Source organism: Ammospiza nelsoni, chromosome 3, assembly GCF_027579445.1.
Source record: "Ammospiza nelsoni isolate bAmmNel1 chromosome 3, bAmmNel1.pri, whole genome shotgun sequence".
NCBI classification, from domain to species: domain Eukaryota; kingdom Metazoa; phylum Chordata; class Aves; order Passeriformes; family Passerellidae; genus Ammospiza; species Ammospiza nelsoni.
The window spans coordinates 3,990,392-4,005,478 of NC_080635.1; the positions used below are offsets into that span (position 1 = coordinate 3,990,392).

Sequence of the window (15,087 nt, forward strand, 5' to 3'; positions counted from 1 at the left end):
CAGCAAAGCAGAAACGTTCTTGCCCAAGCCCTGCAGCCCCCAGGCCCTGCTGGCACACAGCCTTGCCCTCAGCAGTGTTTGAGGAGCACCAGGGCGAGCTGCTCACCCCTCAGCACAGTCTGGCATTCCCAACAGAACACCCAGCTGTGCGCCATAAATCTTGGGAAGGATCTGCTTTCTTGCTCAAAAGTCCTGTTTGTGGCCAGAAACTGAAAGGGTCTGGATCATATCTTGTTACTGGAGAGAAGAAAAACAGAACAACAACAGCAAAAGAACAGATCTCACCAAACCTGCAACCTACAACTCCCTGTAACTCTGAAACCCCCTCCTATTCTCTGAGCCACCTTCTCAACCACTGTGCGTAACCATGATATTTTCTGGAAAATCCTTTCCTTAGGACTTTTTCTCCTGAGAAGCTCAGAGGCCTCAGGAGCAAAATGTAAACATTGATTATCTGCTGCTGTGGAATGTAACAGGTGCATCTGGGATTGGTCTCGTGTGGTTGTTTCTAATTAATGGCCAATCACAGTCAGCTGGCTCAGACTCTCTGTCCGAGACACAAACCTTTGTTATCATTCTTTCTATTGCTATTCTTAGCTGGCTTTCTGATGAAATCCTTTCTTCTATTCTTTTACTATAGTTTTTGTATAATATATATCATAAAATAATAAATCAGCCTTCTGAAACATGGAGTCAGATCCTCATCTCTTCCCTCATCCTAAGACCCCTGTGAACACGGTCACAACTGTGCAGCACAGCAAGAGACATTAACAGGCTTAAGTGAATATTCCATTTTTATATCTTTTCTATTACTTGACCAAACTAAAATGTTGACTCAGTGGTGGTACTGCAATTCCCCTGACAGAGGAACCCTTTGGTACAGCAGAGTGAGCTGAAACTCAGGTTCCATTTGAACAGAGGTGGCAGCACTTAAAACCATTTGCTTTGGAAATGCCCTTGCCACTAAATATTAATAAAACCTTTACATTAGAGGTCTATGGGGTTTTGAAAAGAAAACTAATACATATGGAGGGAGACAAGCAAAGCAAAAGAAATTGGAAAAGCACCACATCTAAGTGACAGAGGAACAGAATGATTTGTCTGGAGAGGTGTCGACAAATGTGTCAGTGCCTTTCTGTGAGTGGCACATAAGCAGAAAAGGGGGAGAAGAAAAGATATTGAAAGCAGAGAGGAAAAAGAAGAAAAATGTGGCAGGAGGAGAGAATAAAGCCTGAGACAAGGCCAGGGCTCCTCAGCAAAGACAGCAGAGGTGTCACACTTATAGCTGTGAGTTCTCACCTCTCTCCTAAGTGCAATCCTGCAATTCCCAAACCCTCCCAGTGCCCCAGCACCCCATCAGAGAGGACTATCCAAAAAGCAAAAGGCATCTCTCATGGAGGCAGTCCTGAAATGTTAAGGCAGGACACTGTAACTGAGTTAGGGCTGTGCCAAAAACCTTCATCAGTTGTGGAGCTTGTTGTAGATTTTCAGTTTATTTGTCAAAAGCACTTGGCTTGGCTTCATGCCCAACAAACTCCCCTTCCTCCCATTAAAGGGGATCAAACCAGTGCCAGGAGTTTATGCATTTCCATCCTGCATCCTTGTCTTTGGGACAGGGCCTGATCACACTGAGGTGAGCACGTTCTAGGTGGGACCCACAGGAATAACAAACCCCAAAACAAACTCAGGCAAAGGTAACACTGAGGTGATGAGAGCAGAGTTTGAATCAGCTCAGTGTCTGCACTTCCTTTCTCTCCCCAAAGCCATGACTTCAACCAGGAGGAAGAGTAAAATATGCCAGGAAATGTGAACTCTTTCCACTCATTAAGTCTCAGAATGAAGTAACCAGAGATAGGAGATTGTTCAGAACTCTACCACAGATCCTTGTGCCAACAAAACCACACGTAAGACAAACTGACCTGGCTATTTGAAAACAAAAAGCAGTTTCCAGGCTTGCTTGCCTCACTCTTCCCTTTTAAACCCCTACCCTCAGCATATTTTGTTTCGATGTTTTTTGCAACAGCTTCAGGCTTAGGTGCCAGGCTGTTTTTACAGGGACCATTCTCTAGTTTGGCACCCCAGCCAAGGTGTTTTCACTGAACCCAATGCACACAGGGTGGGTGTTCCAGGCTCTGGTCAGATTTGGGAATGCTTTTTGTGGGTTCTGCCTCAGCACCTCAGACCCAGACAAATCAAACATTAAACACACAGACACTTCTAAAGATTTGGCCCATGAAGACTGTTCTGCACAATTATCTCCCAGTGTTGTTCCAGACCCAAGACAAACCACACAGTATTTTTGGGTGGGTTTGTTAACATTTGCCCTGAAAACCATTCTTGAAAAGAAAATAATATTCATTATCACTGAGGATCAACCTCTGTCTTTCCTACTGAAAACTACATGTTAATGAGCAGGCATTTCTTTCTGTCCTTCTTTTCCAGATTCAAAAATTAAGGTAGAGAGAAGAAAAGTGCCCAAGGTCACCAAGCAAGAGCTGTAGAGGCCTTTCCAACTGTCACATGAAAGGTGAGGAGAAAATCCACCACACTCTACCTAAAATCTGCTTTAGGAAAAGGGCAATAATCTGAGCCAGTGGATTTCACTTCTTACTCCATCACTGTTACCTTGGATTTTACAGTCAGACAACGGTACTAAGTCCAACAAAATTCACTTTTCTTCATCAGACCAAAGACCAGTGTTCAATTTCAACAAAATCCAACTTCTTTTCTTTTCCAGTGGGCAGCTTCATTTGAAGACCTGATGGATTTTTCTAAGGATTATTTAATGAAATATAATAGAAATACATTCTAGTAAGTATGTGCATACATGAGGATCACAAGTGTCTTTGATTCATTTGTACCAGACTTTTAAATTTTTATTCTTAGAAACATGTTAGGAAAACCTTTAAGATCATATTTGCTTATTTATTCAATTGCATTTCAGCAATTGCATTATGTAGTTAATTGCATTAATGTAGCTAATATAGTCCTTCAAGCATTAAAAATAATATAACCCAATTATCACTTATAATGTTTGCACTTTTAGAGCAAAATATTTTGGTTAACTATAAAAAGTAGTTGATATTTTAACAAGAACCTCTTGGAATAAAACCAGAATGCAAAGGGTCAGTTCACTGTGATTCCCAACCCATAAATTAATTAATTAATTAGAAGTAGCAGTTTCCAGGAATTTTTTTCTTAACAAAGTATCAAAGCCTGCAAAGGAAAAATAATTAATGAAAGCATTGTCAGAGCCTTAAATGAACCCCCTAGTGGAAGAGAGCAGGATGAGCAAACAGATGTGGGAGCCTCTGGGTGTGTGAGTGTGGAGAGGCAGGAAGGACAGGGCTGCTGGTCCCTCTGCAGCCCGGCGCTCCCGCGGGGCTGGCACCCACCTGGGGCAGCATCCGATTTTCCTCCTCCAGCTGTCTTACTCTGGCCTCCAGCTGCCTAACATAGGACAAGGTTGATTCTAAAAAATCAAACAGAAAAAAACTCGTATTATCCACAGAGATCTGCTCGTGTTCACCAGTGCCAGAGCCTGTGCCACACTCTCACTTGTACTCACAGCAGACTGCCTCTCTCAAATATCCATGGAACATCCCACTCTGCTCCTCCCAGGGCAGAGCAAACACCACTGACCCTGGAACTGATCAATTCCTTGCTGCTTGTGATTCTGCACCTTAAGGTGGTCCTTTCTGAGACCCAAGGTGTAGCCACAATTCTCTTCACAGAGAAAAGCAAGGCACAACTTCCCAAGGCTATTTCTGGGATTCACATTCTCTGAACCTCAGAGAAAAAAAACCCAATTCTTATCTCATTTACTGCTCCTGTGTTGTGGAATGCATTGTGGAAGATTTTTTACCTGAAGGGAATTGGTAACTGGATTCTGGTGTGAGTGTTTTGATTCATTGACCAATTGAATCCATGTGTGTGTTGGGACTGTTGGCTGACAGTCACAAGATTCTGGGCATTTGAGTGCTTGGGGGATTCAGTGTAACAAAGTGTAATATAACATAGAATAATAAAGTAATTAATTAGCCTTCTGATAAGATGGAGTCCTTCTTATCATTTTCTTGTCTTTGTTGGGGTCACCCTGCTTTTACTCTACCAAGGAATCTCACAGAAAGACAACACAGGCTTGAGTTCTTCCAGCTCCTCATCCCCACCTGGAAACACTCCACATGGATAATGCACTATCCCACATGGACAATGCACCGTCCCACATGGATAATGCACTATCCCACATGGATAATGCACCATCCCACATGGATAATGCACTGTCCCACATGGATAATGCACCATCCCACATGGACAATGCACCATCCCACATGGATAATGCACTATCCCACATGGATAATGCACCATCCCACACGGATAATGCACCGTCCCACACGGACAATGCACCGTCCCACATGGATAATGCACTGTCCCACATGGACAATGCACCGTCCCTCATGGATAATGCACTATCCCACATGGATAATGCACCGTCCCACATGGACAATGCACCGTCCCACATGGATAATGCACTATCCCACATGGATAATGCATCATCCCACATGGATAATGCACCGTCCCCCATGGACAATGCACCGTCCCACATGGATAATGCACCGTCCCACATGGATAATGCACTATCACATGGATAATGCACTGTCCCACATGGATAATGCACCGTCCCACATGGACAATGCACCGTCCCACATGGATAATGCACCGTCCCACATGGATAATGCACCATCCCACATGGACAATGCACCGTCCCACATGGATAATGCACCATCCCACATGGACAATGCACCGTCCCACATGGATAATGCACTATCACATGGATAATGCATCATCCCACATGGATAATGCACCGTCCCCCATGGCCCACATGGATAATGCACTATCCCATGTGGATAATGCACTAACCCATATGGATAATTCACCATCCCACCAGGTCAGCACTGCAGAGCCCAGGGAGTGCAGAGGGTGCTGTGCAGGCAGAGGGGTCGGGGGTACCCCTCACACCCTCCCAGGGCTCTGGGGCACACACAGCCTCCCCAGCAGCACAGCAGCTCCTGAGCTCCACCCAGCTCCACCAGGCCGTGCTGCCACAGCTGGGGCCGGGCTGGAAGCAGCTGTGTGTCCCCAGGGCCTGGGAGGTCCCCAGCTGGTTGACAGCAGGACCAGCCAGGGCACAGAGCAGCTCACGGCATGTCCTCCTCTGCCCCACTTACCAGGGACACACTCCCACTGCCCTCAGGAGTGCACAGAGAGCAAACCCTGCCTGCTCCACTCACCAGGCACTCACCGACCTCCACAAGGGCAACCTTTGGTGCCTTGTGAAGAACATGAGGCACTCCCAGTCTGCTCCCAAAAACTTGACATAAGAAGTGGAGATCCCTGATCCAGCACTAAAAGCACCCATGAGATTTACCATCAGACATTTTTTGGGTCACTGAGAAGTGCTGCTCTCAAAGTCCTGGATCTAAGAGGGAGACATGTCTAGGAATGCAGCACTCAAGTGTAAGAAAAAAGGTGCAGAAAAACTGCTGTGACTCCTGCACCTCTTTGTGTGTAGGAGGAATTCTGCATGTACTCATTCCTGACTCAGTGAGCCACTCAACTTCCCGTGAGATGTCAATTCCCATCACACATTTGTACTCACATTGCCATGTAATTAGCAAAATTGATGATTGATGATATGGAATCCATGGGTACTGAGGCACTGCTGATGCTGATACAGCCCTTCAAAGCTGCATTGACAGCACAGCTGTTCACTGGTTTAAATTGACAGATGAATTTGGGCATGAATTTCCTCTGATAGCTCAACACTAATGCAGCCTGCCCGTAAAATAAGGGAAATAAGGTGTCACTAACTGCTCTTACAAGGCTGCAATAGGCTAAAATATGCATGGGAATTTACACAACATGAAGACAACAAACAGTAATTTGTCAAAGATGATTAATGCCTAGCCAGGCACTGGATTAAAAATAGCCTTGTGCAATAAAAGAGGAAGAGGTAATCTGAGGTTCTGCAGGCTCTGCTGCCTGAGGAGTTTCATAGTTAGTGATGGGTGCATCTCTGGAGAGCGCTGAGCCCGGCTCAGATGAGCACTTAGGAGATGAACAACTCATTCAATTAACTGCCAACGACAGGGACCCTCCCACCAAATCAGCTCCTTCCCAGCACAGGCACTCCTGGGAAGGGCTGCAGGAGCTCCCTCACATCACATTAGCACAGGCAACAGCCCCCAGCACATCCCAACCCTCCCCTCTGCTGTTTTCTGTGTGAGACGCCTCCTGAGCACTCATTATGTCAGAGGGAAGGACCAGGAGCTCCCTCTGGCACTGGCCAGCCCTAAATTCATTGGTTACAGGTTCACTGCTGTGTCAGTGTGGGCTTGAACTTCACACTCCAGTCCAGCTTCCCAGCTGTTCCCTCCCTGTGAGCTCCCCTCTGGATTCTCTTCAGCTCCAGGCTGTCACAGACACATTTTATGAAAAATCCTTTCCTTAGGATTTTTCTTCCTGAGAAGCTCAGAGGCCTCAGGAACAAAATGTAAACATTGATTATCTGCTGCTGTGGAATGCAACAGGTGCATCTGGGATTGGTCTCATGTGGTTGTTTTAATTAATGGCCAATCACAGTCAGCTGGCTCGGACTCTCGGTCCAAGACACAAGCCTTTGTTATCATTCTTCCTTTTCTATTCTTAGCCAGCCTTCTGATGAAATCCTTTCTTCTACTCTTTTAGTATAGTTTTAATATAATGTATATCACAAAATAATAAATCAGCCTTCTGAAACACAGAGTCAGATCCTTGTCTCTTCCCTCATCCTCAGACTCCTGTGAACACCACCACACCAGGCCTTCTGTGATTTCCTGCCTGAGCATTCCTTATCTCCTCAGATAATACACACCTCTAGGCAACATCTGCCTCTTATCAGTTTTATTCCTTCACTTGTCTGTTGGGAGTCCAGAGCAGAGATCCCTGCTGCTGCAAATCACACAACTCTGCCTCAGTTCTCAACTTCCCAATGCCAGCTGAGGATTTGGTCTGGAATCTCTGTGCCTCTTAACCCTCCTGAAGTGTGAAACAGTTACTTAAATCTCTCTTGTAATCTGATTAAAAGGGAAAATTAGGTCATCTACTAAAGGCTTGAGCAAGCAAATCCTAATATATGTGAGTCTTCTTGACACACAGACAAGACACATATATATTTCAGGATCTGTTAATATATTTATGCTGGGATGTTATGAGCTTAGAGGAAAAATGAGCAGAAAAGCCAGCCAAGGACACAGCAGACAGAGAAACTGAAAACACAGTGAAAGTGAAACATAGTCACCAAACTTTAAAAAGACCCAACCCAACAAAAGTTGCACTCAGTGTTTATGAGAAGACCTGTATGATCCATCTCTTCTGCTCTGGAACCTCCTATGCAAACAGGTCAGTCACTGGCTCACATTATTACTGCCAAATTTGACCTCTGTAGGCCCCTTGGTTACAAGTTTTCCATTCCTTCCCATCTCTCTTTGTGAGGCACTGCTAAGGGTGTAATAGTCAGGAAAAATTCTCATTCTCAGGAATAGGCTACCACCAAATGAGCTCCCCTCCTTGAGCTTCCTGTGCTCTTAACATCACTGAGAACATGATCAAGGTGGTGCTTCATTCCAGGGCTGAAATAAAACCATTTTCTGAGCTATAAGAGACACAGAAATATCTTGCTCTTAGGGAAATGCAGTGACAATTCACCCTCTCTCCACATCTGTCACTCTAACATGTTGTAAGAGAACATCAATATTTACGTAGCTGATCTCTTTTTCTTTTGCCAACCACACTCTTGAAGCAAGGAGATATTTTGGGGTTATGTCAAACTTTATCAGACACTTCTTACACTGCTGCCAAAGGCATATTTGTGCATTGGATTTATCCATTTTTATATGACTGTGCCTGGTCTCAGTCCAGCAAGAAATTCATAATATTCTTTAAGCCAGATTATCCTCTGCTGTTTTAGAATGGGGGAGGATGTCAGGTTAAATTCTGATATTTTCCTTTTTCTTTCTGGGTTTGTTTTGGTTTGTTAGTTTGGTTTTGTTTGGTTTGTTTTTTTGAGGCTCACAACTCACAGACAGCTGTGGGACTGCACTGGAGAACATTTTAAAGTCCAAGATCCTCTACACACTTATTATGTCCCTGGAAAATGGGTGAGAAGCCCACAGAAGGCAAAAACCCAGAGGTTCAACCAACTTTTCTGCTTGTTCATAGGAGCTGGAGTAACAAGCTCAGTATGGCAGGGGGAAGGGATTTTATCCAACAGAGGAGTACTTGAGGGAAAGACAGAAAGGGAGACGTAAGGCAGTCCTCACATCCTCATGGCCAGAAAATGGAAAATCATGATTTGGTGATAATGCAAAATTCACCTGGGTTCTGTTACCAGCAGCTCTCACTGCTTTGGTATTCATGTTCCTAAAGGAGGTCTCCAGAATCCTTGGGAGCCACATCCCAAAGCACATTTTTAACCACTCAGGGTATAAATCAGGGAAACTCATTCCAACAATTCACCTGGGCAAACGATTCAGCATGTTGGGTTAGGGATACTTTGATGTGTGGCAATAAGAGTTTGGCTGAGGTACATCCAACTTCAACAAACTCCATTTGTTATGCTGCTCTTCCAGAACCACAGAATTAACTGGGTTGGAAAATACCTTTGAGACTCCTGCACTGTGCTGGCAGGAATTTCATAATTGCACATCAAATCAGATTTTGGTCACTCAAATCCACACCCAGCACACTGCAGTGGCAACTAAATAATCTTTCAATAAATGGGAGATGAAAACCAAGGTTGTGCAAGGGATGCTCTAAACCCTCCTGTAACTGCCTGGCAGCTCCTCACATTTAGGAAAGGGTTTCTCTGCTAACTGGGGAGCAGATTCAATGACATGCAAACCATTTCCCTGTCCTAGAATTCCTAGTCATCTGATTTAATTGCCTCAATATTAATATTCATGACTGAGACAAGCTATCACTGCAATCCATCCCCTTTCAGCTACCTTGCTTGGATATAAAAAAATAAAATGGCACTGTTGGATTTACACTCTCAGCAATTCACACCCCTTGCACTCAGTGCTGGCAGTGTCCACCTCCCCAGGGCAGGATCAGGAGACCTCCCAAGGTCATTTTTAGCCCTGTCTCCTATGATTTTCTATCAGGGCTGCACATCTTACATAACATCCCTGACTGAGGAAGTGCTGGAGAGTTCCTTGTGCAGCTGAATTCCCCCAAATGCAGCAATGCTGGGATTAGTGCTGCCATGTAGAAAGAAAGACAGACATCTGCCCAAGGCAGGGTTTTGTTAAGCTCACCAGAATGTTTAGGAGCTATTTCTGACAAAGGCACATATTCTCAGGAAGTTTTGGGACAGTGAGCACCATGGCACTAAGACAGGGTTTGCATTTCTCAGTCTTGCTGTTGTCTGGAATTCTCCAGCCCCAAGCTCAGATTCCTCCTGATTATGGATCCAGCAATTCTTGACTTCTCCCAGTAATTAAAAATATCATTAACTAAGCTGAGCTAGTTCACCAAGTGTGTCAAAACTGCATCCTAGCAAAGGGAAAAGCTGGCACATGCTGGTTCAAATATCCAGGGTGCAGTGGCAGCCCTACCACTTCTCAGGCACTGTGTGCCATGTTTCCCCTTTCAGCACACATTACACACAGACAGGTGCTAATTACCTTATCTCTGTAATCAGAGATTTTTATTCAGATTTCACACAAAAACAGTGTGTTTTCTCAGGTGCAGCCTGAGAAAACCTTTTAATCACAGATTAACTGTTTATTAGAAGAAAGCATACTCTCCTTACCTTAAGGCAGCCCTTGCCTTGCCTTTACCCATTCAGTGATGGGGTCTGACTCAGACTCCAAGGTGTTTGCACTTGCCTGGATTTAGGTGCCACTGTGGATCAGGCAGTTCAGTCAACAGGTCTGGGCTGACTGTGCACACACTCCCGTGGTGAAGCTCTCCCAAGGCTTTCCTTCTTCCCCAGGTCACCAAGCAAAGCCCCAGGTCACCCAAATGCTGCCTGTGACACAACTTACTAGAAATGTAATGTTGGCTTCCACTTAAGAACATTACTGATTTAGGCTTAGGAGGTTTTGTTGCACATTTAGCTTTAGGTGCAACAAAATTTCCAGTTCAATTCACCTGGAAAAAAATAAACTCAAAAAAAAAGCTTAAAAAAAGGTTTAAAAACCTTGCATGGAGAATGAAGGATTCAACTACAGCAGCACCTAAAAATCATTTTAGATGTCAGCTGAGGCAATGCTCTTGCTAACAGTTGATAACACAGTCACACTAATGGGCTGCTGAAACACTAACCTTGCTTTGTTTGAGGTTTTTTGGTGCTAGAGGTGACAACAGCAAGGCTTTCCTTGCTGGCCTGTTTGATACTCTGTTAGCTCCCCTCCAGCCTGTGCTAAATGCATTTGGCACAGTATTGATGGAAACAGAGAAAATCAAACCCATTATGCTGTTGCTGAAGCCTTTCCCACTGGCTGGCAGCTTGTTTTGCTATTGACTGCTGTGGTTTATGATGGGTAAAATCTTTATTGCTTCCATTTACTCAGGTTTGTCCCTGTGCCACCACGCTCTCCTGGGCTCATCAGGAGTGTCCCCAAAGCAGGCACAGCCCCAGGCCAGGAAACACAGCAGAAGGAAAGGGGGGTGGAAGTTCAGCAGGATCCTGCATGGAACCCAATGGAAAGGTGGAAAAGGCACCAGCTGGGAACAGCTTTGTGTAGGGAAGGGAGACGAGGCACTCATTCATCTCTCCAACCCACTGCCCTCATCTCCTTCCTTCCCCAAGCCAGGCTGTTCTCAGGCTTGTCTTTTCCAGCTGATTTCACACAGGAATCTCGACCTCACACCAGTGTCATTGCATCTTTTAAGTGTCCCTTGCTGAAAAGACCCCGGGTCTCTTCCAAACCTGTGGCCACTGAGAAACCACTGTATCCACAGAGCCACCTCCAGCTTTTCCCAGTTCTGCTGTGCCTCTGTAAAATGAACATTTACAGGATAACATGAAAAAAAATACTATAAATGAAAATACAAAGCTTCCCAGCAGCAGCAAGATTTGTGCAAAAACCAGGGGGTCAAACTGACTGAGACACCAAATACATGCACTAAAAGTCACTCACAATCCCCACAATTCTCCCCAGATGCTCACAGCCACTTTCCTTAGTTCATAAAATTTTATTTCACAAGCTCCAATCATCAGATGTTGAAGAGACATGGTTTAGAAAAGTTAGTTTAGGTGAGAATTTCACTATTGGTACAGCAATCTCAGGTTAATAATACATTGGCTTCTAGCTGGCAAACTGCAGCTTAGGCCAAAGCTGAGAGCCACATCTCCAGGAATGGTGAATCAGAGCAAACCTCTCAATCACTTTTATGCTCATCTAGTGCCTTGTTAGGAGGCAGTTATCCAACCTGTAAATTCCTCTTTTATGGGAAATTGTTTGTGTGACTCAATCCCAAATCCAAACAATGTCCCTGAGAGTACAGAAATAGAAGCTCCCTCATTATTGAAACCATTGAACCATTGAACATTTTGTTGCTACAACTACAAAAGAGATGCCAAAACTCACAGCAAAGATCAATAGCCACATGAATATGTGGGGGAACAGCCAGCCCACAACAGTCCCTGTTCTGGGTGTATGTGGGGTAAATTTGAAGGAGAGAGAAGGGCTCCAAGAGATGTTGGGCAGCAGGCAGTGCCAGGAAAGCAAGAGAGGCAGCAGGGCCACTCTCAGGCTCTGTTCCCAGCTCCTTGCCTCACTCTGATCCTGCTGATGCTTCATTCCCTGCAACAGGAGCATCCTGCATGAGCTGTGCTGTGCACACAGCATCCAAAGCCTCCTGTAAACACAGCAGGAAAAACTACAAACCCAGTAAACATCCGAGGGAAAAGGCAGCAAGATGTGCACAATGATCCAGCTCTGTGAGGAGCATTCTCATGAGCAGGCAAGGGCAGGAGCTGGGGAACTGCCAGAGGAAGACAGGCCAACCTGGGCAAAGCCAGAGGAGATTTAAAATTATCAGGACAAAGGAGGGTTTGGATTAATTTCTCTACACTGAGTGATTAAGATGTAGGACAGGCTATTAAATGCAGTAAAAGATGTTACAAGATTAAATATGTCCTGGGGACTGAAACCACCCTCTTGCTTCCAGAGCCCATTAAAGAGCCATGGTACAGTAACACCTGCCTGTCCCTCCTGAGCTGGGCACATTTAAAGCAGGAAAGATGAGCATTTTGTAAAATTACTGCACCAGCAATCTCAGCACAGCACCTAATTCCAAGGAAAAATTAGCTCTATCCATTTCAGCTGGCAGCTACACAATAGCAGAGGGAAAGGCTCTTGGTGCAGTCTCCATCTCCTCTGTAAGACTCTTTTGGAATGATTGGGGAAGCGATAACAGAAAGAAATAATCAAATGACAAGGTATTAAAAACCTGTCAGTGCAAACATGATGCTCTCTAGGGACTCACATCTCCACAGCTGGAGAATCCATGTCTCCAGACAAAACCCTTGGGAGGAGGAGCCCCAAGAGGGACCTCAGGGATCAGGAATCTGTGTCCAGCTCTGGCTGAAATCACCACTCAGCTACTTCAGCACTTAGGAAAGCTCTGCAGATGTCTCCTGCATGTTCCTGACAGCCCAAACATTCTGACCTCAGGGGTAGAAAGATTCCAGAGCAGAGCAGACATCACCCAACAGAGGATACTGCCCCAGTTTCAGCTCATTATTTCCCTAATTTCTGAAGATCTGCATATCTGATCAGTATCCCTTCTGTACTCTTTAGTTTAGTATTCTTTAATATAATATAGTGTCATAAAATAAGAAATTAGCCTTCTGAGAACATGGAGCCAGATTCACCATTCCTTCCCTTGTCTGGGAACCCCACAAATACAATACCTGACCAAAGAGGTGAAGGAAGCACTTTCACTTTAGTACAATTCCAAGACTCAACTATCTCTCCATGCAGTCCTAACTAAAGGATTCAATTGCCTTCCATGGAATGGTCTGTCCACCCTTGTGGATGTGTGTCCATCCAGATCAGCCACCCAGCACAGCCATTCCCAAATCCCTGTCCTTCTCAAACACAGGGATTTATGCCCCTGCTGTTGGCTGCCCCAGCACCTTCTCCTTTTATGTTCCGAGCACCATTTCATCCAACAGGGATGAAATCAGCCAATGCAGGAAGTGCTCTAGAACCTCAACATGGCAAATCAGCATTGCAATAATTCCTCAAGTTTCTAAATCACCTGCATCCATTTGCAGGATGTATTCACCCATCACAGTGCTGTGTTCAACATCCAGCCAAAGCTGGGATGACTCAGGGAGAGCAGCCCAACCTGAGAACTCTCCCAGCTGCTTATCTTCACCATCAGAACAAAACAAACATTTTAAACAAGGTCTCCTCTGTTTATTTCCTGGTTATTCACTAATGGGAAAGCAATTTACGCATTTCCTCTCCCCAAACATACAAATAATTGAGCAGGGTTTTGGTTTCAAGGCTGCTGGAATGGTTTGTGTCCTGGCTGAGGTTTACATGGAGCCCATGACTAATCCATGCCCCTGGCTCAGGGAGCTCCTCAGGGCCCTTTCCTGCCCCTCCTGGGCCACTCAACACACACTGAAAGATGAGTCAGACTCAAAAATCAAGTGCATGTGTTTGTGTGGGCATGTGCATGTGAGGGGAGGGTTCTCCTGCCCTCGAATTACCAGGATTTCATTCTGGCCACTCTGAAAGCTGCTTTTATAGGGTTACATGGAGGAAGAATTTGCCCCATCAGCAGGCAAAAAGCAACAAGAGACATGTAGGCATTTCCCATTTATCATCTCTGATTAATACTACTAATTAAACTAAAATATAGTAATGTTGTGAAATAGAATAAATTCTAGAAAACTAAAAAAAAACCCCTGACATTTTTCTCTACCCGCAGCTGCAAAGTAGCACTGAATCTCCTGAGATTTTTTAGAATGAAGAAAAAAAGAATTATTCCCAGGGTTCTGGGCACAAAATATAGATGTGACTGTAACTACAAACTGCAGGAAAACTCCAAGTAAAACAGTGGGGGGGGGGGGGGGGGGGAAGGAGATTCCAAATTCCATTATATGACATATGTATGACCACAGCAAGTCATGTCAGAGACACAGGCAAAGCAGCATTCCTGCTGCTTTATTGTAGAGGGATCAGCTCTGATACTGTAGTGCTGTGGGCAGGGGAGGTAAAATCAGATATAAATGAGCTGTCAGGGCAGCTGCTGTAACCAAATGCAGACAGCATCCCAAAATTTCTGGAGAAAATTGAGACATATAGACAGCCTTGGAGGTTTAAGGCTAGAAAAATGCTATTAAAACAAAGCAGTCTGGCTTCCTGCCCTGTGGAGACAAAGGAATTTTGATAATAATTCCAGGAATGCCTGGTTTCCTTTTCACTGCTGGAAGTGGATATGGTTGAAAGAAATCTGTGGGCTTTTTCCTGTAAAGAAAATCTTGGCAGAAACAATTGGACCAAAATTAAATTTATGAATGAGGTTTTTTGTGTGACTTAGGACATGAACATAAGATCTGTAGCAATAAATTACTGCAGGAGGATTATATATTTCATGGATTTTGTGAGCCTGACAACCAGTTCCAACTCATGTGCACTATTTTTGCCATTCCTTAAAACAACATTGCTTTCATGCTCACCTATGGAAACTTGTATCAATTACCTGCAGGAGAAAACTGCTTTTTTCTCACTTCTTTTACAGCATGCTGAGCACAAGAAGCAAACCCATCCGCCCCAGATAAAAACCACAGAATATCCCACAGTGTTTCCTGCATCCACCTGCTCCACAAGGGTATGGAATTGCCTCTGTGGCACCAAGATTTGGCACATTACAGCTGTCAACATCCCTAAATCTTACACAAATATGACCCCCAGCACCTCCCTGGTATTTCCTGGAAGGCAAAAAGCAATCCTGGCCTCACTAAGGGTACAGGGATCTGCCCTCAGCTTCAAAGCCCACAGAGCTTCCAGTCCTAAGGAA

General features: G+C 44.7%; 1 protein-coding gene across 3 annotated transcripts in view; it reads right to left on the bottom strand.

The window, feature by feature from the left end:
* Nucleotides 1-15,087, bottom strand: part of CCDC85A (coiled-coil domain containing 85A) — a 162,229-nt gene that overhangs the window by 13,465 nt on the left and 133,677 nt on the right. For 2 of the 3 annotated variants that reach the window (XM_059467757.1, XM_059467756.1), the window contains exon 5: nucleotides 3,396-3,472. The exons of the other annotated variant lie outside the window; for it this stretch is intronic. In XM_059467757.1, coding sequence (XP_059323740.1) covers nucleotides 3,396-3,472 — 77 coding nt within the window. The remainder of the gene's footprint in view (nucleotides 1-3,395; nucleotides 3,473-15,087) is intronic. 3 annotated transcript variants of the gene reach the window in all.